The sequence below is a fragment of the Mobula birostris genome, chromosome 25, assembly GCF_030028105.1.
Source record: "Mobula birostris isolate sMobBir1 chromosome 25, sMobBir1.hap1, whole genome shotgun sequence".
Lineage (NCBI taxonomy): Eukaryota > Metazoa > Chordata > Chondrichthyes > Myliobatiformes > Myliobatidae > Mobula > Mobula birostris.
Genome location: NC_092394.1, coordinates 8,493,996 through 8,519,971, shown reverse-complemented (window position 1 = coordinate 8,519,971; position 25,976 = coordinate 8,493,996). Strand labels below are relative to the sequence as shown.

The window sequence follows — 25,976 nt, the reverse complement described above, 5'->3', positions numbered from 1 at the left end:
CACGTAATTTTCTTTTAATTTACATTGCTCTACACTGAGATCTTAAAATAGGTAACTTGAATAAAGAGGAGTGGATATAGAAATGAACCAAAGGATACAAAACAAGAATGAAAATATTGCAGTGGATGCTGGCCTTTTACCTTAGAGGCAAGCGGACAAGGCAAGGGAAGTTACATGGTCAGATGTCACCTGGAATTGTTCAGCTTTAGTCATCACAGGAGGAACATGAATCTTGGAATCACAGATTCAGCTGAAAGAACACTGGGTTACAAACTTAAGTTACAAATGCAGAGTCTAAAAATATGGTATGTATTCCCACGAGCTTAGGAATTTGAAGAGTGTTTAGATAGATGAAAAGAATTAATGCAGCAGGATAACAGAAAGAGGAAAGAAGTTCAAAGTTAATTATCTAAGCACATATATGTCACCATATACTACCCAGAGATTCATTTCCTTGCTGACATTCACAGGAAAACAATGAAATACAACAGAACCAACGAAAAACCACAAATACCAATGATTGTCAAACAACCAGTGTGCAAAGGACCAAGTGAGCAAATAATAAAAAAAGTAGATAAATAATGCTGGAAACATGAGTTGTAGAGACCTTGAAAGTGGGTCTGTAGGTTGTGGAGTCAGTTCAAAGTTGAGGTGAGTGAAGTTATCCACACTGATTCAAGAGCTTGATGGTTGAAAGGTAATATCAGTTCCTGAACCTGGTGGTGTGGGACTCAAGGCTCTTGCCTGATGGTAGCAGTGAGAAGAGGGTACGGCATGGATGATGGGAGTCCTTGATGATAGATGCTGCTTTCTTAAGACAGTGCTCCACATAGTTCGCAGTAAAAATATCAAAGCACATATACATCACCAAATACAACCTTGAGATTCATTTTCTTGTAGGAATTCACAGCAAATACAAAGAAACACAAAAGAATCAATGAAAAACTACACACAAGATGGACAAACAACCAATGTGCAAGATAACAAACTATGCAGATACAAAAAAAATGAAATAATAATAAGCAATAATTATTGAGATCATGAGATGAAGAGTTCTTGAAAGTGAGTCCATAGGTTGAAAATGAGTATCAGGAAGCAAAGATGCTGGGATGCTCCCCAGCATTCAGGACAAGGACATCTTCAAGGAGCAATGCCTCAAAAAAGTAGCACCCATTCTTAAGGACCCCCATCACCCAGGACATGTCCTCTTCTCATTGCTACCATCAAGGTGGTGATACAGGAGCCTAAAGGCACACACTCAATGATTCAGGAACACCTTCCTTTCTGCCATCAGATTTCTGAATGCACATTGAACCCATGAAAACTACCTCAATACTTTTTGTTTCCCTTTTGCACTACTTAGTTAATTTAACATATATATATATATATACACACACACACTATAATTTACATTTTTTATTATGTGTTGCAATGTACTGCTTTCCACTGAACTCTGCAGATACTGAAGGATCTTGACTGTAAGAGCTAGATAGTTAGAGGGGAAAGGAATATTGTACAAGGGTACAAGAAGAGTCCAGGTGCTGGAATCTGAAGCAACAAAAACACACGGGAGGCACTCAGCAGTAAAGCAGCATCAGCGTGGGAAAAGAATAGTCAATTTTTTGGGAAGGAGCTACAGAAGCTTGAAGACCCACAACTTCCCTTCAACCATTTGGTTCTTGAGGCAATCAGCACAACCCTAACCACTGATAAAGGAATTTGGCCCGAAATGTTGACTGTCCATTCTCTTTCATAAATGCTGCCTGTCCTGCTGAGTTCCTCCAATATTGTGTGTGTGTATTGCTCAAGATTTCCTCATGTTCACTACAATTCAGTTACACTACGACCACCTTGATCTCTTTGACCAAAATGGATTTTTCTTTATTGCGTTCTAATTGTGCTGTTTCTTGTAAAAATTGCATATAATTTGTTTCTTAAGAATGCTACTAATATGATGTTATGTGCCTATGATGATGCTGTGTTTTTCACTGCACCTGTTTATATAGAGTCATAGAACACTACAGCACAGAAACAGGCCTTCCAGCCCACCTAGCCTGTGCTGAACCATGAACCTACCCAGTTCCATCGACCTGCACCCAGAGCAGAGCATTCCATACCCCTCTCATCCATGTACCTATAGAAATATCATCCCCACATCCACCACTTGCGCAGGCAGCTCATTCCACACTCTCACCGCCCTCTTAGTGAAGATGCTCTCCTTCATGCTTCCCTTAAACATTTCATATTTTACCCCTAACCCACAACCTCTAGTTGTAGTCTCACCTAACCTCAGTGGAAAAAGCTGGCTTGCATTTACTCTATGCCCCTCATAATTTGGTACAAGTCTATCAAATTTCTCCTCAATTTTCCAGGAAATAAAGTCCTAACCTATTAAATTTTCCACTACAACTCAGGTCCTCAAGTTCCAGCAATATCCTTATAAATTTTCTCTGCATTCTTTCAAACTAATTTGCATCTTTCCTGTAGGCAAGTGACCAAAACTGCACGCAGTACTCCAAATTAGGCCTCACCAATATCTTATTCAATTTCAACATAACATCACAACTCCTGTACTCATTACATTGATTTATGAAGACCAATGTGCCAAAAGCTTTATGACCTTATCTACTGTATCTGTGATGCCACTTTCAAGGAATTATAGATCTGTATTCCCAGATCCCTCTGTTCCCCTCAGTGCCCAACCACTCACTGTATAAGACTTACCCTGGTTGGTCCTCCCAAAGTGCAACAATTTGCACTTGTCTGCATTAAATTCCATCTGCCATTTTTTAGCCCATTTTTTCATCTGGTCCAGATCCTGTTACAAACTTTGATAGTCTTCAACACCATCCAATACACCCCCAACTTTGGTGTCATCTACAAACTTGTTGATTGAGTTTATCACATTATAATCCAGATCATTGATATAGTTGACCAACAACAAAGAACCCAGCTCCGATCACTGCAGCACACCGCTAGTCGCAGGCATCCAGTCAGAGAGGCAACCTTTTACCACCACTCTCTGTCTTCTCCCACAAAGCCAATATCTAATCCAATTTACTAACTCATCTTGAATGTGAAGCAACTGAAACTTCTTGACCAATCTTCCATACAGGAACTTGTCAAAAGCATTGCTAAGGTCCATGTAGGCAACATCCACTGCCTTGCCTTTATCAACTTTCCTGGTAACTTCCTTGAAAAACTGTAATATTGGTTAGATACCACACACAAAGCCATGTTGACTATCCCTAATCAGTTCCTGTCTATCCAAATAAATATGTTTCCAGTCCTTTTGAATCCCTTCCCTTTACTGATGTCTGGCTCACTGGCTTATAATTTTGCTGGCTTATTCTTAGATCCTTTCTTAAACAATGGAACATGATTAAACTTTTCTCCAATCCTCTGGTATCTCACCTGTGGCTAAGGATGACTTCAATATCTCTGCTAGGGCTCTTGCAGTTTCTGCACTTGCCTCTCGTAGGGTCTGAGGGAACACCTTGTCAAGCTCTGGGGACTTATCCACCTTGATTTGCTTCAAATCAGCAAACACCTTCTCCTCTGTAATCTGTATAAGGTCCATGATCTGACCACTGCATTGCCTCACATCCATAGACTTTGTGTTTGTCTCCCAAGTAAATACCGATGCAAAAAGTTCATTTAAGATCTCTATCTCTTTCAGCTCCACACATAGATTACCACTCTAATCTTCCAGAGGACTAATGTTGTCTTTTGCTATCCTTTTGCTTTTAATATATCTGTAGCAGCCCTTAGGATTCTCCTTCACCTTGTCTGCTCAAGCAACCTTGTGTCTTCTTCTAGGCCTCCTGATTTCCTTCTCAAGTATTCACTTGCATTTCTGATACTCCTCAAGAACCTCATTTGTTCCTGCCTGCCTATACCTGCTATGCACCTCCTTTTTCTTTTAAAACCTGGGCCTCAAAATCTTTTGAAAACTATGGTTCCATAAACCTGTTATCCTTGCCTTTTATTCTGAGAGGAACATGCAAACTCTGTACTCTCAAAATTACACTTTTGAAGGCCTCCTACTCACCAAGTACACCTTTGCCAGAAAACAATCTATCCCCATCCACACTTGCCATGTTCTTTCTAATAACATCAAAATTGTTTTTCTCCAATTTAGAATCTCAATCCGTGGACCAGACCTATCCTTCTCCATAATTCCCTTGAAACTAATGGCATTATGATCACTAGATGCAAAGTGTTCCCCTACACAAACCTTTCACCTGTCTTCTCATTCCCTAATAGAAGATCGGGTATCACTCTCTCTCTAGTTGGCACTTTTATGTACTGATTAAGGAAATTTTTCTGAACATATTTGACAAATTCTTTCCCATCTAACCCTTTTACAGTATGGGAGTCCCAGTCAATATGTGGAAAGTTTAAAATCACCTACCTTGTGCTTCCTGGAACAGTCTGCAATCTCTCTTATAAATTTGCTCCTCTAAATCCCAGTGACTGTTTGGTGGTTTATAATATAATCCTATTAAGATGGTCATACCTTTCTTATTCCTTATTTCTACCCACAAAGTCTCACTAGACGTGCTTTCCAGATTGAGCACTGCCATGACATTTTTCCTGCCTGGTAATGCCGACCCTCCCCATTTAACTCCTCCACTCTATCACGTCTAAAGCAATGGAATCCAGAATATTGAACTGCCAGTCCTGCACCTTCTGAAACCAAGGCTCACTAATGGCTATAATGCCATAATTTCATGTGCTGATCTATGCCCTAAGCTCAACCACCTTTCCTACAATATTCCATGCATTGAAATATACACAGCTCAGACTATTAGTCCCACCATGCTCACCTTTTGATTCCTAACCCTGTACGTAGGTTTAAAAACATCGTTCTCCACAAACACTCCACTATCTGTTCTGGCATTCAAGTTCCCATCCCCCTGCAACTCTAATTTTAACCCTACCGTGCAGCATTAACAAACCTTCTTACTATGATATTAGTCTCCCTCCAGTTTAGGTGCAAACCATCCCTTCTGTACAAGTCCCATCTTCCCTGGAAGAGAACCCAATGATCCAAAAATATGCACTCCCTCCTGCACCAACTCCTTAGTCATGATTTAAACTGTATGATCATCCTATTTTTGACCTCACTAGCACGGGTAGCAATCCTGAGATCACAGCCCAGGAGGCCCTGTCCTTTAACTTAGCACCTAACTCCCTGAACTCACTTTGTAGGACATCTTCACCCATCCTACCCATGTCATTGGTACTGACATAGACAACACCTTTGGCTACTCACCCTCCCACTAAACAATGCTGTGGACTCAATCTGAGAGTTCCCTGATCCTGGCACCTGGGAGGCAACAAACCATCCAGGAATTCTGTTTTGTCCACAGTACTTCCTTTCTGTTCCCCTAACTATGAATCCCCTAGCTCTACAGATTGTCTCTTCTCCCTCCTTCCCTCCTGAGCCACAGAGCCAATCTCTGTGCAAGAGACCTGCTCGCTGCGGCATCTCCCTAGTAGGTCGTCCACCCAGCAGTATCCAAAGCAGTATACTTATTATTGAGGAAAACAGCCCCAGGGGTACTCTGCACTGGCTACCCATTCCCCTTCCCTCGCCTGACAGTCACACAGATACTGACCTCCTGCAATCTAGGGGTAACTATCTTCCTGTAGCTTCCATCTATCACCTCATTTTCCGTAGGAGCTGAGGGTCATCAAGCTACAGCTCCAGTTTCTTAACATGATCTCTAAGGAGCTGTAACTCAATGCACTTCAGGCAGATGTAGTTATCAGGAAGACTGAAGGTCTCCCAAAATCCCACATTTCACACAAGAAACATACCACTAACTTGGGACCCATTGTCAGTGCACCAGCTGTGTACTAACAGAAAATAAATCTTACTGGAAACTTACTTAGCGCCTGCATCTGTGCTAGCCCAAGCCTGTTTTCACCAAAGTCTGTTGAGCCAAAGCCAGACCACTCTCACTCTAACAATGGCCACTCTGCTTACACCTCCTTTCTTTTTATTGGCTTAAATTCTCAGCAAGGCAGTTTTCAAATGGCTCTCTTTCTGCAAGGTGTTATTCTCTCACTCACTACTTCAGTGATTGTAATTCACTGCTTGAAGTAGCTAGTGAGTGGGCGACATCTTGCAGACTGGAGCCGGTTCACGTAATTGTGTGTAGGACAATAAACTTGACACTGACCCTGCAGTGGGACTGACAGAAAGAAGCCAAGTTATAGAAATCTTCCTCCTTTGCCCCATGAATGTTTCTTCTCTGAAGCAAGTACAAAGAAAACATCTCCTCTGATAAGACAATCAAGAACAAGGCACACAGAAGATAAAATGAAAGGCAGACTATTTGGAAATGAGTATCAGGAAGCACAGAAATGAATGAGGGATTCTGGAACTCTTCCACAGAACACTGCATATGCTGGAGGATTCTTGAAGCTTTTATGACTGAGGCTGCTAGTTAAAGAGGAGAGGGATACCAGCTCAGATTCAGATTTATCTATCATAGGTACAAAATAGATAGATAGATATACTTTATTCATCCCGAGGGAAATTGGGTTTCGTTACAGCTGCACCAACCACGAATAGAGCATAAACCTCCAGGCTCAGTGAATGGCCCTACAAACAAGCAGCCAACCTGAACTACCAATCTTCTCTTTCATTGCAAACTGGGTGATGTGTTCTAGATAGATAGATAGATGTACTTCATTGATCCCGAGGGAAACTGGGTTTCGTTACAGCCGCACCAACCACGAATAGAGCATAAATATAGCAATACAAAAACCACAAACAATCAAACAACAATATGCAGACTATGCCAGATGAAAATAAGTCCGGGACCAGTCTATTGGCTCAGGGTGTCTGACCCTCCATGGGAGGAGCTGCAAAGGTCGATGGCCACAGGCAGGAACAACCTCCCGTGACGCCCAGTGTTGTATCTCGGTGGAATATGGCCGGAGTCCAACAGCAAAAAGTTCAGTATCCGGTCTACAAACACGTTCCTCGATCATAATATGACCTGGATTGCACCATCCATTGTTAACCAGAACAGTAAGCCCCCAACTCCTTTACGCTTACCACTCTCAGTGCACTTCCAGTCAGCCCGAACGGTCTGGAAACCCTCCATGGAAAAGTTTTGGTCGGTATGTCCTCGTGCAGCCCCAGTAAAACACATAACACTGCTCTCCCGAAATGTTCTCTGACGCCTGGCTAGTGCCATCAACTCAACAATTTTATTACCCACCGAACTCCCCTTCTCCATAAGACTCTGTTGTCTCGACCCGGTCCTCTTTCCTCGCCTTTGTGATCCCCCTCTGCATCCTCTGTGTGTTTTCCTCCAGATTTCAGCAGGGGTGTCCGCCGCTCTGCTCACTAAACCGGACAGCATAAGCGCAATCAGCTGGTCCCTGGAATAAACAATGCGACCATACTGCTGCCCCGCTAATGAGACGTGTCGGAATGTAACTATTTCCAGCGCTAAAAAACCAAATAAAACTCTCTCTACCGGCATTATATGTACAGTATATGTACACTTGATAGGGAAATGCATCGTTTGCATTAATAACCAACACACCCAAGGACGTGCTGGGGGCAGTCCACAAGTATAGCTACACATTCTGCCACCAATAAGGCTGACCTACAAGTAAACCTCAGCAGAAATAAATGGTGCCACAGACCCAATGGGCTGAGTGACCTCCTCCTATTTCAAAGCTGCCATTCATGATGAGGTTGTAAAGGTGGATGCTGAGGGTCATCGGTACTTTGTGAGAATCTCCTCCCTCCAGTCTCTGATGGCCAATGCTGGGCTGCCCCAAGGCCCTGGCACTGTCCTCCACAGGACGGAACAGCCTGTTTGCACTTTTAAGGTCCATAACGTTGCCTCATCCCTTGAAACTGCAAACCTACTGAGCCCATGATCTCTGCCTCACTGGAGGAGCAGGGACACCTACATCTCCCTGTCCATTCCTTCATCCTAACTCCTGGAACTCTCTGCCCATCAGCACAGAGGTGGCCTTTGCCAGAAGGACTAGTGACTCAAGGAAGGAGATAATCCCAACAGCTTTATCTGCAAGGAATTATTTGGATGGTAACCACACCTTACCTTGTGATGTTCAGCTAGGAAGTCATCCAGCAGGTGAGCCTGAGCCAGTAGCTCTACGTAGTCATGGCAACGGAAGTAGTAGATGCGGGAGAGGATGCTTGAGACAGAGAACTCTTCGACTGCCTCTCGCTGGGCTGTGGGGCAAAAGCCATCATTCTCACTTTTGGCATTTGTTTTTGACCTCCCTCCCATCCCCCCTTGCTAGAGCCTCAAAAAGTTCTGACTTCCTTCCCATGGGAGAGATGGAAGTGCCTCTCAATCCCTCTTTCTGGACTCCCTCTGCCACAGGAAAAAGCTGGGCTCTCAAGCAACATAAAAAATAGTTGGAAGAACTCAGCAGGTCAGACAGCAGCTATGGAGGGGAATAAACAGTTGATATTTTGGGCCGACACCCTTCATCAGGACTGGAAAGGAAGGGGGCAGGAGCCAAAATAAGAAGGTGGGAGGAATGAAATCTTAATAATAATTTTTAATCTTCTAAACTCAAAGGAAGTACGGTCTCTTAATTCTCATGATTCTGTATGAGAACCTCAGGATGCATGTATTGATTTTTCTGAGGCTGTCTTTTTAATGCACAGCATATCCATTGAGGGAAGGGGAGGGGGAGAGACATGGCAGATCAGTACCTCTTCCTCCCCACTTCTCCCAATCTGTCAGAGAGCAAGGCCCACCAGCAGAACCAAACCAATCCCAGATTTCCTCTAACATCCCGGTCAGCAGGACTAAATTTGAGATTCAAGAACTACTGTCTTTGAGCTCAGGAAAATGAATGCTTGTTTCCCTGCTGTTCGAGTACTCCAGTGGTTGTGAGGTGCATTGGGGTATCCTGCAGTTGTGAAAGGACTTTAGAGAAAGCAAAGTTTCAACATGGTCATTCAACAGAAGAAAATCTTAAGAAGCGGTCTTTCATTGATTGTGTTATGGTTATTATTCTATTACTGATTTATTGAGTATGCCCACAGGAAAATGAATCTCAGGGCTGTATATAGTGACATATATGTATTTTGATAATAAATTTACTTTTGAACTTTGAAGGTCTCAGCCTGAAACACTGACTGTTTATTCCTTTCTGCACCAGTATTTTGCATCTGAACCCATTCAGCTGGCTCTGAGTTGCTCTTTTAATCCTTTTCTCCCATTCTTTCACCATAGGATAGCACATTTTTCTTTTACAAACATGCAACCTCTTTTGAAAGTCCCACCATTTAAGCTCCTTCCACTGCCCTCTCAGGTAGCATATTCCACATTAAAAACTCACTGCGTTGAAACAAAATTACACCCCCCCCCCCCAACTCCAAATCCACAATCAACAACCTTGCAGAAAGGACATGGGATAAAGAGAGGATCTGATGGACAATCACCATCATCGTGCTGGGGCGTTGAGGATGAGCAGAATGCTAACAACAGGCACTGTACATGTCCTTACAGCACCAGTGATCAGCAATCGGTTTTCAATTGCCACCACTCTCTGCTTGTACGTTCTCCCTGCGACCACACAGGGTTCATCCAGGTGCTCTAGTTTCCTCTCGCATTCCAAAGATGTACAGGTTAGTAAGTTGAGGGCATGCTATGCTAGTGCTGGAAGCATGGTGGGCTGCCCAAAGCACATCTTCGAAACAAGTGATGCATTTCACTGTATATTTTGATATACATGCAACAAATAAAGCTAGGGTAAGTACATTATCTAGGCTCTTTACAGAACTCAGAACTACACTAGGAGCCTAGCTTACCAATTCATCAAGTGATTCTGAACAGTAGCTAGCTCCCTATCCTCTGTCCCCTGAAATTGATCCTCTGGTGCTCTGGTTTTCTGCCACAGTCCAAAGACATACTGGTTGGTAGGTTAATTGGTCATTGTAAATTGTCCTGCGATTAGGCTAGGTTTACAGTAAATCGGGGGATTGCTAGGCAGCGCAGCTTTACTGATTAGAAGATTCAATTCCCACCACTGTCTATAACAAACAAAATATGAAATAAAGTGGGTTGGGGTATTAACTGAAGGATCATCCAATATTCCAGAAAATCTGCTCGTTTGGTACCAAGGTCCCGGGATACAGATTATACTAGAACAATACAGCACAGCACAGGCATGATGTTGTGCCAATTTCTTAACCTACTCCAATATCAATCTAATGCTTCCCTCCCATATAGCCCTCCATTTTGCTATCATCCATATGCCTCTCTAAATGTCCATAACCTATCTGCCTCTACCACCACCCCTGGAAGAGCATTCCATGCACTCGCCACTCTCTGTTGAAACAACCTACCAAAAAATACCATTCCTATGCTTTCCTCCAATCACCATAAAATTATGCCCCTGGTATTACCATCCTCTGAACGGTCTCTGAATACAATCAGCTCCAGATATGGAAGCAACTCACATAAAATGCTGGAGGAAGCCAGCAGGTCAGGCAGCATCTATGGGCAGGAATAAACAGTTAACATTTCGGGCCAAGACAGAGTCCTGAAGAAGGGTCTCAGCCCAAAACATCGACTGTTTACTCATTTCCATAGATACTGCCTGGCGTGCCGAGTTCCTCCAGCATTTTGTGTGCGTTGCTTTGGATTTCCAGCATCTGCAGATTTTCTTGTGTTCCAGATACGGAATGCTGATCTTCTCTGACAACAGGAGTACTGCGGACAACTCAACGTGGTCAACAAGGCACCCAACAAAGAGCTGGGGCTGACTGTTACCTTGATCCGGGACGCTGGCAACACTCAGAGAGCACCTGGGTCACGCATCGTGCTAGGCATCAGACCAGCGTCAGCAAAACTGGTGTACCAGGTTACAGGACATCTGAAGTGCATCTGCGCCTTGAACGAATGTGCAGTTGGACTGACTCATGAACCTGAAACCCATTACCTGGGGGACTTCCGGGTCATCAAGGGAATGGCGGCGTAAGGAAAAGGTCTCTCGACAAAAAAGAAGGTAAACTGCCCCATAATCGAATTTAGACAAATACTTAATATTGCATAACTATATTAATAAAAGGGGCAAGGATGATGTCTAAGAACAAGATTAAAAAGTCCGCTCCGAAGGCTGATAAACATAAAGAGACGCAGCAAGGCGACGGGCCTAGCTCCCCCACGGCATGCCAGGACGGAGATAATGAGGGGGAATCGGTGACTCTGTCCTTGATTCTCGCAGAGGTTTGCGAGTTCCGACAAGATAACAGCAAACAGCTGGAAGATATTAAAGGAGAAATAGTAAAAACTAACTCGCGGATAGATGAAGCCAAAGCGAGGATTGTTGGAATTGAAGAGAAGCTACAAAACGCAGAGGAGGCGATAGCAGAAATGATGAAGCTGCAAGACCAGCTCCAGTGGAAACTAATAGATCAAGAAGGCCGCTCGAGAAGGGAAAATGTGAGGATTTACGGAGTTCCCGAAGGAACTGAAGGTAAACCCGGATTGATGATTCCCTTCGTGGAGAAGCTACTTAGAGAGAACCTTGATATACCGGCCGCAAAAGACCTACAGATAGAAAGAGCTCACCGCGCGTTGGCACCACAGCCTCCGGCAGGCGCCCAGCCCAGATCGATTCTGGTCAGATTTCTCAGTTACAGAACGAAGGAAGAGGTGCTTAAAAGGGCATGGCAAAAGAAAGGTTTCATGTGGAACAACTGTAAAATCAGTTTAGACCACGACTACGCACCGGGGATTCTTGCCAGACGGAAGGAATATACGGAAACACGGAGGGTCCTGAAGGAAAACAACATCAGATTCCAGACCCTGTATCCAGCTCGGCTGAGAGTCTTTTATGACGAAGGGACAAAAACTTACGCTACGGTGGAGGAGGCAACATTGGACCTGGCGGACCGGGGACTACCTATTAAAGTTATCACCCAACCGGAGTCGCTACTGGAGAGGATTCGGCAGAAGTCCTGGCAGTTAGTGGGGCGAGGACGCTCCACTCGAACCAGAGTGTCAAACTACAAGGAAAAGCTGCAAATATTCAGACGCGAATGTACAGAGAACACAGATTAAGAGAAATGACTGAAAAGAGTAAATCGCACTTAAAGGTAAAATGAAAACTGGTAACTGAAAATAAACTAGACGGAATAACTTGAATGATAGCAATATGGTCGAGACATAAATAGGAGAAAATTCTCTATGATTATTCAAACTGCTGAGGGCCCTCTAACACAGGGTGAAGATAGAGGTTATCCCTCTGAACTGAGGTGGGTCGGTACTCAGGCCTCACTGTGGGAAGTCGGGAAAAATTTTCAAATGTTGCACGTTCAAAAATGTCTAGGGTGTGGTTATATGTCTTGGTTTACTGTTGAGAAGGGATTGCTTACTGTTTGGTTAGAAAAGGAGAGTGTTTTTTTTCTACTAGAGAAAAATGCAAACTGAATTGGTAAAAATAATTTCCTATAATGTTAATGGGGTTTTGAATCCAATTAAAAGAAATAAGATTATGTCTAATTTGAAAAAAGAGAGGGCACAAATAGCTTTCCTCCAGGAAACACATATGAGCCAATCTGAACATGGAAAATTAAAAAGAATGGGCTTTAAGCATGTATTTTATTCATCATATAAATTGAGTCACAAAAGAGGGGTAGCTACTTTAATATCAAGTACTCTTAATTATGAACATATTTCAGAGACTAGAGACAAGGAAGGACGGTTCGTAAAAATCACAGGAAGAATAGAAGGTACAGAAATAACATTGTTGAATGTTTATGCTCCTCCAGGTTGTGAATGGTCATTTTATAGACACATTTTTGACCTAATGGTCAGTTCTCAAAGGGTAGTAATTTGTGGAGGGGATTTTAATATTAGATTAAATCCTATATTAGATTCTTCAAGAATAGTTACTCAGAATAAACCTCTGACTCAGAAAGTGAATTCATTGATGGAGGAGTTGGGAATGATAGATGTCTGGAGGGAATTACACCCTACTAGTAAAGATTATACATATTACTCTTTCCCTCATTCAGCCTATTCAAGGATAGACTATTTCTTTATCTTTAATACAGATAGACTCAGGATAAAAAACTGTAATATTGCAACAATTGATCTGTCGGATCATAGCCCAGTCTCTGTGTCTCTAATCCTGGAAAGGAAAATGAAGAAAACACTATGGAGGCTAAACTCACATATACTCAATAACCCGAAAGTAATGGAGAGATTAAGGGGAGAAATCAAAGAATATCTGGACCTTAATGACACGGGAGAAACATCACCAGTGATCTTATGGGATACATTGAAAGCTGTACTGAGAGGGAAAATTATTTCCATTACCACTCACATGAAAAAAATCAATGCACAAAAATTAGCAGACCTTCAAGGAAAATTAAAACAACTTCAAGTTGTAGATAGCAACAAAAGTAATTCAAATCGAAAACAGGAAATTAGGAAATTGCAAAGTGAAATTGACGATATTTATACATTGGAAACTCAAAGAAATTTTCTTTACCTGAGACAAAAGAATTATGAAGTAGGAGGTAAATCAGCTAGATTACTAGCATATAAATTACGAAAACAACAAGCAGACAATACAATTCATAAAATAAAGAATCCAAAGACAAAGCTTGTGGAGAGTACAATAGGGAAAATTCAAGAGAGTTTTGAAACATATTATCGAGAGCTGTACTCCCAACCCCGGGCCCCCAATGAGCCCTATATAGACAGTGTATTGAATTTTTTAGATCTACCTAAACTTACAGATTTACAAAATGAAAGTTTATTAGAACCAGTAACTGTCAAAGAACTGAACGTGGCCATCTCTAGGTTAAAGACTGGAAAGTTCTCGGGTTCTGATGGGTTTACCTCAGAGTGGTACAAGTCCCTGAAGACACAGTTAGCCCCATTACTAATTAACACCTTTAATTGGATCTTGCAGAGAGGAGAAACTCCACCTTCCTGGAGAAAAGCGATTATTTCAGTTATTCCTAAAGAAGGTAAAGATAAACTAGAATGTGGCAATTATTGGCCAATTAGTGTTCTTAATTTAGATAACAAACTATTTACATCTATATTAGCGCGCACATTGGAAAAGCTTTTACCTGGCCTAATCCACTTAGACCAGACTGGATTTATTCAACAAAGACAAACACAGTACAACATAAGGAGAACTCTGCACATATTAGAACAGGTTAATAAGAACAAGACAGAGACAATGGTAGTAGAATTGGATGCTGAGAAAGCTTTTGATTCGGTTAGTTGGGCATTCCTATACAGAGTGTTAGGAAGATTCGGCTTTCAAGAAAAGTTTATTAAAGTAATTCAGACTCTATATGACACCCCTACAGCCCGAATTAAGATAAATGGGGACCTCTCTGACTCCTTCATCTTAGAGAGAGGCACTAGACAGGGATGCCCAATTTTTCCTCTCCTTTTTGCGCTATATATTGAACCGCTTGCCCAACTAATAGGACAGAGCGAAATCGTAAAAGGTATCAAGGTGGCAGGGATTGAACAGAAAGTGGCGTTATTCGCAGATGATGTTTTGGTCTATCTGAGTGAACCAGAAAAATCATTTATAGGATTGTTTACACTGTTGGATGACTTTAGGAAAATATCAGGTTATAAAATAAATGTAAAGAAAACGCAGGTTATGTCCCTAAATTATACACCATCCAAAAAATTGCAGGATACATATGATCTTAAGTGGGAAGCTAAATCATTAAAATATTTAGGAATAACCCTGCCGAAGGATCTTTCAACACTGTCACAGGTAAATTATGGGCCATTAATCTCAGAGATAAAAGCAGATATGCATAGATGGAATCTTATCCCCTTTTTAAGTTTAAATTCAAGGATAAATACTATAAAAATGAATATTCTTCCTCAGTTATTGTATCTTTTCCGTACTTTACCGGTGGAGGTGGATGATAATCGATTCAGGGAATGGGACTAATGGATTTCCCGCTTCATTTGGCAAGGAAAGAAACCTAGAATTCAATATAACACCTTACAGTTAGGGAAGGAAGGAGGAGGTATGGTTCTTCCTTGCCTGAGAAATTATTTTTATGCCTCACAGATAACCCCTCTGTTATATTGGTGTAATAGGGAATATAAGGCTAGATGGAAGGAAATAGAATTTGGATTAGTTGACAGTTTTCCTCTTCAGGCCTCAATAGCTGACAAAGGATTGATGGCCCAGTTGGAAAAATTTAAAAACGCTTGGATAAATCTTACATTAAAAGTATGGCAGAAGGTGGTTAATTCATGTGGAATTAATAACATGTTAAAACTCTTTAGATGGTGTGCATATGATACCGAATTCCTTCCCAACAGAGGAGATAAAAGATTTGAGCTATGGATAAAGAAAGGTCTTACAACCTACCTCTCATTTATAGATAAAAGAGTATTACAAAGTTTCCAAATCCTGCAGGACAAACATGGCCTAGAACATAATGACTTTTTTTAGGTACCTTCAAGTACGAAACTATGTTAACCAGAGTTGTAAATATACAGACCTATCAACAGTAGAATTAGAATTTTTCAAGATTCTGAATTCGGCTTGCAGTTCAATACCTAGTAAATCAGTTTCTCGATTATATAATGCACTCTCCCATGCTAAAAATGTAAATACACTGTATATTAAAGAGAAGTGGCAGAAAGAAGCGGGGTTGGTACTTTCAGAGGAGGCTTGGGAGAAAATCTGCAGCTTTCAATGGTCCTCGACTAATTCTTTGACTTGGAGAGAACATTGTTGGAAAAACATTATAAGATACTTCAAGACCCCATATCAGGAAAAATATAAAGATACAAATGCGATGTGTTGGAGAAGGTGCGGCTCCAAGGAGGCAAATCATTTTCATATTTTTTGGGATTGCCTTAATTAAGTCTATTTTGGGAAGGTATTCATAGAACATTAGTTAAGGTACTTAGGTCCCAGATACCTCTGAACTTTGAGACGCTCTATTTGGGGCATGTATTGTTTCTTGAACAGAAGGAAGATATAAAGTTGCTGCAGGCCCTCTTAGCGGCAAGTAAGAAATCAATCACTAGAAAATGGCTAAATCCAATACCACCTACATTAGAAGATTGGTACGAAATTATCTTGGAAATATTTAAAATGGAAAAGTTGACTTACTCCCTGAGAACTCAAAAAGAAAAATTTTATCAAATCTGGAATAAATGGATTGAATATATAACCCCAATGCGAGCAGACTTTAGATGACTCTCCTAATGATTTATACTACTCTTCTCATCAACACAGTAATATTGCTAACGTAAGCACCCCTAGTCTAAATGTTTGTTTTTTTTGTTTTCTTTTGGAAAATAGAGAATTAACACAAGTAAAGGGAAAGATTTGGGAAAGGGATAAAAAAATGAAAAAATTAAGTAAATAAGTTCATAGGGATTGGATAATTATGTCTGCGGGCAGGAGCAAGCATAAACAAATTAGGATATAAACACCTACAATGGTTGATACATAGGCTTATATACAACATTTTGGACCAGTGGAAATGGTCCAGAAGGGTTATATGGAAACTATTATTACCATTTTTCTTAACAACTAATTCCATTACTTAGCCTAATAGGTTAGATTTACCACAGTACATAATTATCTATTTAAATGTTTATTTTCCTTTTATATCATCTCAATGTGTACTTAAGAATGTATAAATAATTGTAGTTTTATACATATAAAAAAAGGGAAAAGGTTATATGTGTGAAAAAAGTACATCATATTTGTGAATTCCTTATCCAAATAAAAATAAAATTTAAAAAAAAAAGAAACCCATTACCTGGACAGTTAGTGGTATTTCTCAGCAGACAGGCTCCAGGACACTGAGCCGAATCAGTCCAAATTATTTGGGGTTGATGCTGTGCTCTGCATTCATTAGAACATAGAACCATACAGGCCCTTCAACCCACAATGTTGTTTCTAAACCTTTCATCCTACTCCAATACAAATCTAATCTTTCCCTTCCATGCAGCCCTCCATTTTTCTATTATCCATATGCCTATCTAAGAATCTCTTAAATGTCCCTAATGTATCAGCCTCTACCACCACGAGTAGTGTGTTCCACATACTCACCACTCTCTGTGTAACCCTCTGACATCCCCCCACTAAATCTTCCACTAGTCACCTTAAAATTATTCTCCTTGTATTAGCAATTTCCATCCTGGAAAAAGGTAGTGGCTCCCCAAAGTACAGCTGTATGGAAAGTCCAACAGAAGGCCAACTCATGTCAAACACCACGCGAAAGCGCATTGACTCTATCGATGCCCCTCATGTCACACCTCACCCTCCTTCACTCCAAAGAGAAAAGCCCTTCGCTCAACCCACTCTCCCAAAACAAGTTTTCTAATGCAGGCAGCATCCTAGTCAATCTCTTCTGCAGCCTCTGTAAAGCTTACACATCCTTTCTATAATGAGGTGACCAGAACAAAATATCCCAAGTGTGGTCTAAGTTTTATAGAGCAGCAACATTACTTTGTGGCCCTTAAACTCAATCACCCAACTAATAAAATCTTTCAAGTTTTTACTTTCTAGTCATGGATCTTAATTTGGACATGGCAGACCTCATACCATTGATGTCTTTATTTTACAGTCTGCACAAGAAAACCCATAGTGTAGCAATGAAACAAAAGGGCCTTTAACCCATCCAGCCAGGGTAGAGGGAAGAGACAGGGGTGGGTCATTTCTCCTCTTTGAAATGTTGCTCAGGTATCATCTACATCCGTCCTGTGACTTTGGAAGTACAGCACTCCCATGGGGAAGCCGGGGGTTGCCTACCTCTCGCTTTATGCTCAAGTGACTGGGACAGGACTTTGATTCCGAGACTTTGCCCACCAAACCGCAGCTCTGTGGAAAGTCCAACAGCAGGACAAAAGATGAGCAAATGCCCATTGCCTTATTCCTACGCCATTGCTCTACTGATCAGCCAACCATAACATCATAAAACATAGGAGCAGAACCAGGCCATTCAGCCCAACAAGCCTGCTCCACCATTCGATTACAGCTGATTTATTACCCCTCTCAACCTCATTCTCCTGCCTTCTCCCTGTAACCTTTGATGCCCTTACTGATCAAGAGTCTATCAACCCCCACTTTAAATATACCCACAGATTACACATATTAACCACCTTCTGGTTGAAGAGATTCCTCCTCATCTCTGTTCTAAAAGTTCAACCTTGCACTCTGAGGCTGTGCCCTCTGGTCCTATATTCCCCCACCATTGGAAACATACGCATACACACTACCTAGGTTTTTCAATATTCAATAAGTTTCATTTAAACTCCCCCTCCCCCACCATTCTTCTAAACTCCAGTGAGTGCAGGCCCAGAGCCATCAAATGCTTCTAATACTTTAACCCTTTCATTCTAGGATCAATCTTGTAGACCTCCTCTCGACCCTCCCCAGCCTACCTTCGTCCTGACCAGTCTCGGCGATGAGATGACAGTGGTGGACAGCAGCTTGGGCAACCGCAGCTATCCGCTCCACAATGAAGCTGCCTTCAGTGTCAATGAACACACTCTCCCCACCTTGGCCGCCAAAGCACTCAGGGATCTGTGCATCCACAGCTAGTTGGATACTGTACAACATAGAACAAAGCAGAAAGAGGCAGTTTCAGTAATTTCAACAATCATACATGGGTTGTTCCCACCACTGTGAACTTCCATCCCATCTCTGCCTCTTTCAAGATTCTGGCACTGTTGGTCCTTGAATAGAGTGACTTCCAGATTGCTATGCATTGTGGGTAAATGCAAGCTCCATTCCTTTGGACTTTCATTACAGTACAGTACTAACCTGCCTGCCACTATACAGTCTCCCCAGCAGGAGTCATCAAAGAGCCACATAATTAAGCTTAGTTTTATTTGTCACTTGTACATCAAAACATACAGTAAAAAGCTTCATTTGCATTAACAACTGATACAGTACAAGGATGTGCTTTGGGGGAGGGGGGCAGCCCACAAGTGCCACCATGCTTCCGGCACTAACATTGCATGCCTACAACATAGAAGGAAACCAGAGCATCTGGGGGAAACCTATGCAGTCACAGGGAGAACATACAAACTCCTTAGAGACAGTGGTGGGAATTGAAGCTTCTAATCAGTGGCGCTGTAAAGCTGTGCTGCCCAGCAATCCCCTGATTTACTGTAAAACTAGCCTAATCATGGGACAATTTACAATGACCAATTAACCTACCAACCAGTATGTCTTTGAACTGTGGGAGAAAACCAGAACACTCGGAGGAAACCCATGCGGTCATGGGGAGAGCGTATAAACTCCTTACAAGCTACACTATACTTCCATGCTGCAGGAGTCCGCGCAATTTGAATGATCTGTACACAAGTTGTCCCCACCACTGCTGGCTTTCACCCAGGCTCTGCTCCCTGCTGTGTTGGTCGTTGAATAGAGTGATTTCCGGTTAGCTGATCATTGTGGGTAAACGTTCCTTTTGGAACTAGATTACTGCTCTGCCAGCCAACACAGTCTCCCTCACCCCCCCCCCCACCCGCAGGAGTCACCCAAGAGCCACATGAAGCAGAAATCCTAGCTGAACCCCAGCTGAAAGTCACCAGTGGCCTATCCAAAAAGTTGGGCTCAAGCAGGTGAAAACAACCCCCTTCTACCTGAGGAGAGGCTGATAAACTAACTCTCAAATCTTGGAATTTGCAAATATTTTGTACAAAAAAGTGCATGCGTATTTTATGTTTAATTTACATGTGGCATGGTAGCACAGCGGTTCGCGCAACACTTTACAGTGCCAGCAATGGGGTTCAATTCCCACCATTATCTGTCGGGAGCTTTCATGTTCTCCCATGACCATGTGGGGCTCCTCCAGGCAGTCCAGCTTCCGCCAACATTCCAAAGACGCTCAGGTTAGCATTAGTAAGTTCTGGACCTGCTATGTTGGTACTGGAAACATGATGACATTTGTGGGCTTCCCCAACACATCTTCGGACTATGTTGGTCGTTAACATAAACACATTTCACTGTATGGATGTTTAGATGTACATTAGATAAATACTAATATTTAAAACTAATCTTAATTCATGTTCTTCCTGCAAATATGTATCTGATGTGCCTGTGATGCTGCTGCATACAAGTTGTTCATACGTGCGCCTGTGCATACATTCACTTGTTCATATGACAAGAAACTCGATTTTCCAGATGCCGACACTTTCAGGGCACAGCAAATGTGCCACACGGAGGTGAGGAACAGATTATTTCAAAATATAACAAGAGCACTAGATACAAATGAGCGGACAATTCCTACAAAATGGCACGAGTACCAGCGTGGAATCACACTCGTGAGGAGCAGTTTCCTGCAGGACATTGCAATAATACCACACAGAGTTCCACAGGTGATGAGCAGGTTTGTACCTTAGCTGGGTTTTACCGATACCAGGAGCCCCGCAGATCTCTGTAACCTTGGCTACAGGCACCCCTCCGCCAAGAATTTCATCCAGGGCTGAGCTGAAGGTGATTATGGAGCCCTGAGCGTGCTCCTCCTTCAGCAGTTCCAGGGCCGTGCATTTCCGAAAAGTCGGCAACCCAGCATTCTGCTGGGATTCCTCTCCGCAGCTCTTGCACCTCACGATCTGTAAGACCTCCAATGCCTCCTCTTTGGAGATGCCCACCTCTAAACAGTAATGAGAAGGAACAGAGATTAAGACTCCTAAAAATATCAGGAAACACTTCTCGCTACTGTTCCGGCAGTACAGTGCGCACAAGAGCCGTTCTCTTTGTTTGCAGATGACATCGCTCAACTTTCAATCGATTGTCGTATTTGCTCTAGGTGGGTTTATGTAGGAAAACTCGGTGTTTGCCTCATTTAGGTACAGTTCTGTTGCTCAATATGATCAATCATCAATCAATATGACTGCCGATGCGCATACTTTAGATATATTACATTATGCTCCCACCCAAAGCAAGAAACGACCAATGAAAGGTCATAACCCAAATAGTTATGCACAAGAAATTCTGCAGATGCTGGAAATCTTCAGCAACGAATACAGAATAATGGAGTCAGGCAGCACATGTGGAGAGGTATAAACAGTTGACGAGACCCTTCATCGGGACAACGAATAAGGCCCGAAACGTCGATTGTTTATTCTCCTCCACAAATGTTGCCCGACTTGCTGGTCCTCCAGCACGTCATGTGTGCAACGGCCTCCATGTTATCCGATCTACGAATAGCTTTCAAGATTTTGTATTTGCTATCAGACTTAGGGCATTCTCACTACTTTGCTTTTTCATAGTCTTACTGTTCCTATTCTCGATGGTTTACGGTAGAGTGCTCTACATTTACGGTACGACCCCCATTGCCTGGAACTATGCCGCTGCCCATGACGCTTTACGGTAGCTCACGGCCCGTACCTTTGCTGAGCTCGGTCGCTCTCACTGCGGCCACGTCCTCAGCGCTCTGGAAGCCGCAGGCAATGAGCTTGGCCCTGAGAGCGGGAGGAAGCGGAAAACTACCCAGGTCCCTCTGCATTTTCAGAGTGTATAGACCGGCAACTTCAGCACGGCCATATCCCCGGTGATTTCTTCACTGATCGGCCCGGCAGCTTTCCCGCCCGCACACGGAACCACCTAGCGGCCGTTTATGGGAACAGCGGGTGTTTAAAGGGGTAGCACAGGACGGGGTTTTGGCTCAACCCATTGGATGCTGCAGTCACGATAGGGTAACCTGCTCTTCACCTTTCCTTTATTCCATGATATCACATTCCTACTGTTCAGCCCTTTGCTTTCCCCACCCCATCATTTCCCAGCTTCTCAGGCTTAGAACCTTGCCCTCCACAACCCTCCTGCCTTCCCCCTTCACCTGTTTCACCTATCACCTGTGCCAGATCTCGTTCTTCTCCCAACCCATTCTGGTTTCTGTCCCCTTCCTCCGCAATCCAGATGAAGGAGCCAAGTCCAAAACATTGGCTGTTTTCCTCCATGGATGCTGCTTGACCTGCTGACTTCTTCCAGCAGTTGTGTGTGTGTTGATCCAAATTTCCTGCATCTGCAGACTCTTTTATGTCTCCTGAGGATTTGGTGTTGCATTTGGAGTCAAACTTATCACCTTGGAGAGAGAAGCAATGAATGTTTTAGGGTCTACTACCTTTTTATTAGATGTAGGAAAAGTTTGACTAAAGCATGCAATAAATGGTAGAGCAACACACATACTTGATTAGAAAAGTACGCTGGCAGGGACGACAGCAGAGCAGCAATGGCTGGGATTTCTGGAAGCAATTTGAAAGGCACAAGATATATACATCCCAAAAAAGAAGTATTCTAAAGGAAAGATTACACCATCATGAATAACAAGAGGAATCAAAGCCAAAATAAAAGCCAAAGAGAGTGCATATAATAGAGCAAAAAAAAATTAGTGGGAAGTTAAGAGCATTGGGAAGCTTTTAAAATCCAACAGAAGGCAACTAAAAATTCATTAAGAAGGTAAAGATGAAACACAAAAGCAAGCTAGCCAATAATATTAAAGAGGGTACCAAAAGTTTCTTCAAAAAATAGTGTAAAAGAGAGGTGAAAGTGGATATTGAGCTGCTGGAAAACAATGCTGGAGAGGTTATGCAGGATTCCCTAAATGTTAATTTGCAGGTTGACTCTGTGGTGAGGAAGGCAAATGCAATGTTGCATTCATTTCATGAGGACTAAAATATAAAAGCAAGTACGTAATGTTGAGACTTTATAAAGCGCTGGTGAGGCCTCACAGAGTATTGTGAGCAGTTTTGGGTCCCTTATCTTAGAAAGGATATGCTGAATCTGGATAGGGTTCAAAGGAGATTCACAAAAATAGTTCCAGGATTGAACGGCTTGTCATATGAAGAGCATTTGATAGCTCCGGGCCCATATTCACTAGAATTCAGAAGAATGAGAGGTAGCCTCATTGAAATATATCAAATGATTAAAGGCCTTGATACAGTGGATGTGGAGAGGACGCTTCTTATGATGGGAGAGTCCAAGACCAGAGGACATAGCCTCAGAAAAGAGGGGCATCCTTTTAGAACTGAGATGAGGAGGAATTTCTTTAGCCAGAAACTGATGAATCTGTGGAATTCTTTGCCACAGGCAGCTGTGGAGACCAAGTCTTTATGTATATTTAAGGCAGAGGTTGATAGATTCTTGATTGGTCAGGGCTTGAAGAGGTATGGGGAGAAGGCAGGAGATTGGGGCTGTGAGGAAAATTGGATCAGCCATGATTAAATGGTGTAGCAGAGTTGATGGGCCAAATCAGCTATATCTTACAGCTGATTCCACATAGGTACCACCCAATGTATAAATAAAAGTTGCCCCTCAAGCTCCTCTTAAAATCTTTCCCTTCTCACCTTAAACCTCTGCCTTCAAGTTCTTGATAGTTAAACTCTTGGTGAAGAGACAAAGTACATTCACCCTAGTTGTGCCCTTCATGATATTATACACCTCTTGCCCTCTTTTACCCCAGGCAATAGTGTCCTAGCTTGACTATCTTCTCCCTATAACTTAGTTTCTCAAGTCCTGGCGGTATCCTTGTCATTCTTCACTGCACTCTTTCCAGTTTAATAACATCTTTCTTATAGCAGAGTGACCAAACTGAACACAAAACTCCAAGTGCAGCCTCACCAGCAGCCTGAACAACCACACCAAGACCTCCCAACTTTTATACTTAGTGCTTTAACATATGTTGGCCAACATCCCAAATGTTGCCTTCACCATCCTGTCTACCTGTACTTCCAATTTCAGGGTCCCTCTGTTCTACAACACTTCCCAGGGCCCTGCTGTTCACATGATTTCACTTTCTCTGGAAGTCCTGTCTGGACCTGACTGATATAAACAGGCTGGCAGGTGTTCACAAACAATTATCATCTACATACAGCCCTTGACAAATAGTTCATGTATTTTAACACAGATTCTAGCTAATTAGTGTGCGATGGTGAGTAGGGTAGGGGGTCCTTAAACTGTAGCCTTTGTAATGGTTGCACCCAGTTTCAATAAATAAGCATGTGGTCCTGGATGTAGATTCTGATTTCAGATTAATTTATTTATCACATGTATATCAAAACATACAATGAAATGCAATGTTTGCATCAACAACCAACACAATCTAAGGATGTGCTGGGAGCAGTCTGCAAATGTCACCACACATTCCAGCACCAACAGAGCATGCCCACAATGTTCAGCAGAACAAAGCAGGCAGCAATAACACCTAACCATTGCAAAACAAACTTTGAAGCTTGACCTTTTCTTCCTCCCATCCACCCACTCACAAACAGAGAGACCTCCAAACCCCCAGCCGCCTACAGGCTTTTGGCCTCCAGTGGACTTGCATTAGAGCATCAAGTTTAAGGCAGATCAAAAAATATCCTTCATTGCAATAAACACAGAACATAGAATAAAATAGCACAGTACAGGCCCTTCTGCCCATGATGTTGTGCCAACTATTTAAACTACTCCAAGATCAACCCAACACTTCCCTCCTGCATAGGCCTTCATTTTTCTATCACGCACATGCGTATCTAAATGTCTATTAAGTGTCTCCAATGTATCTGCCTCTACCACTACCCCTGGCAGCATGTTCCTTGTACCTACCACCCTCTGTATAAAAACTTACCTCTGACATCCCCCCCCAAAACATACCTCCAATCAGTTTTAAATTATGCCTATTTTCGCTCTGGGAAAAAGGCACTGGCAGCCCACTCTATCAGTGCTTCTTATCATCTTATACACCTCTATCAAATCACCTTTCATCCTCCTTCGCTCCAAAGAGAAAAGCATGAGCTTGCTTAACCTTTCCTCATAAGATATGCTGTCTAATCCAGCAGCATCCTGGTAAATGTCCTCTGCACCCTCTCTAAAGCTTCCACATCCTTCCTACAATAAGGCAACCAAAACTGAACACAATACTCCCAAGTGTGGTCTAACCAGAGTTTTATAGAGCTGCAATATTACCTCATGGCTCTTGAATTCAGTCCCCTGACTAATGAAGACCAACACACCAAATACCTTCTTAATCACCCTATCAGCTTGTGCAGCAACTTTGAGGGATCTATGGGCATGGACCCCAAGATCCTTCTGTCCTTCACATTGCTAATGATCCTAAATTGATCCCTGGAATCAGCCCATACAACATGTAGTCCTATATTATGCAGATGTTCTAGACAAATACCGTATGTCATTACAGTCCTTTCTGACTATGATGCATTCTCGGAGAAGATGGACAACTGATTCACTTTCTTTACAACTATTATGCCACAAGTGGTGTGCCAATATTTTGACCGTATATGAGGGGTCTGGTATAGACCATAAGAAATAGATGCAGAATTAGGCCATTCAGCCCATTGAGTCTTCTCTGTCATTCTATCATGGCTGATTTATTATCCCTTTCAACCCCATTCTCCTGTCTTCTCCTCATAATCTTTGACATCCTGACTAATCAAGAACCTATCAATCTCTGCTTTAAATATACTTAATGACTTGGCCTCCACAGTTCCCTGTGGCAATGAATTCCACAGATTCACTACCCTCTGGCTAAAGAAATTCCTCCACTTGTCTGTTCTAAATGGATGTCCCTCTCATCTGAGGCTGTGCCCTCTGGTCCTAGGCTCACCCATGACAGTCTATTTCATCACAAATCAAGCAAAGTCTCGGTATTTGTTTGAAAGCTTCAGTGATGAGACATTCTGCTAAATTATTTTGAAAATCTGATTGGGGAACAGGATTTACTGGCCCCCTTTCCTTTCAGGGCTCTGTTGTCATTATGAACAGCTGCTGGCTTACAGCACCAGAGCTCTGGGTTCAGACCCAACCTCGGGTACCTTCAGTTTGCACGTTCCCTCTGTAACCACATGAGATTCCTCCAGGGGCTCCAGTTTCATGTGGGTGGGAGGTTTATTGGCTGATTTAAATTATCACTAGTGTGTAGGTCAGTGGTAATCTGGGGGAACTGAACAGAATGTGGGGAAGAATGAAGAATGAAATTA

General features: G+C 42.4%; 1 protein-coding gene across 2 annotated transcripts in view; it reads right to left on the bottom strand.

Moving 5' to 3' along the window:
• rad51c (RAD51 paralog C) overlaps positions 1-21,585 on the bottom strand; it is a 32,989-nt gene extending 11,404 nt beyond the window's left edge. For both annotated transcript variants that reach the window (XM_072242854.1, XM_072242855.1), the window contains exons 1-4: positions 21,391-21,585; positions 20,395-20,653; positions 18,432-18,598; positions 8,100-8,233 (exon numbers count right to left, since the gene is read on the bottom strand). In XM_072242854.1, the coding sequence (XP_072098955.1) occupies positions 8,100-8,233; positions 18,432-18,598; positions 20,395-20,653; positions 21,391-21,508 (678 nt within the window). In that variant the 5' untranslated portion in view covers positions 21,509-21,585. The remainder of the gene's footprint in view (positions 1-8,099; positions 8,234-18,431; positions 18,599-20,394; positions 20,654-21,390) is intronic.
• Between the last annotated feature and the right edge of the window lie 4,391 nt (positions 21,586-25,976).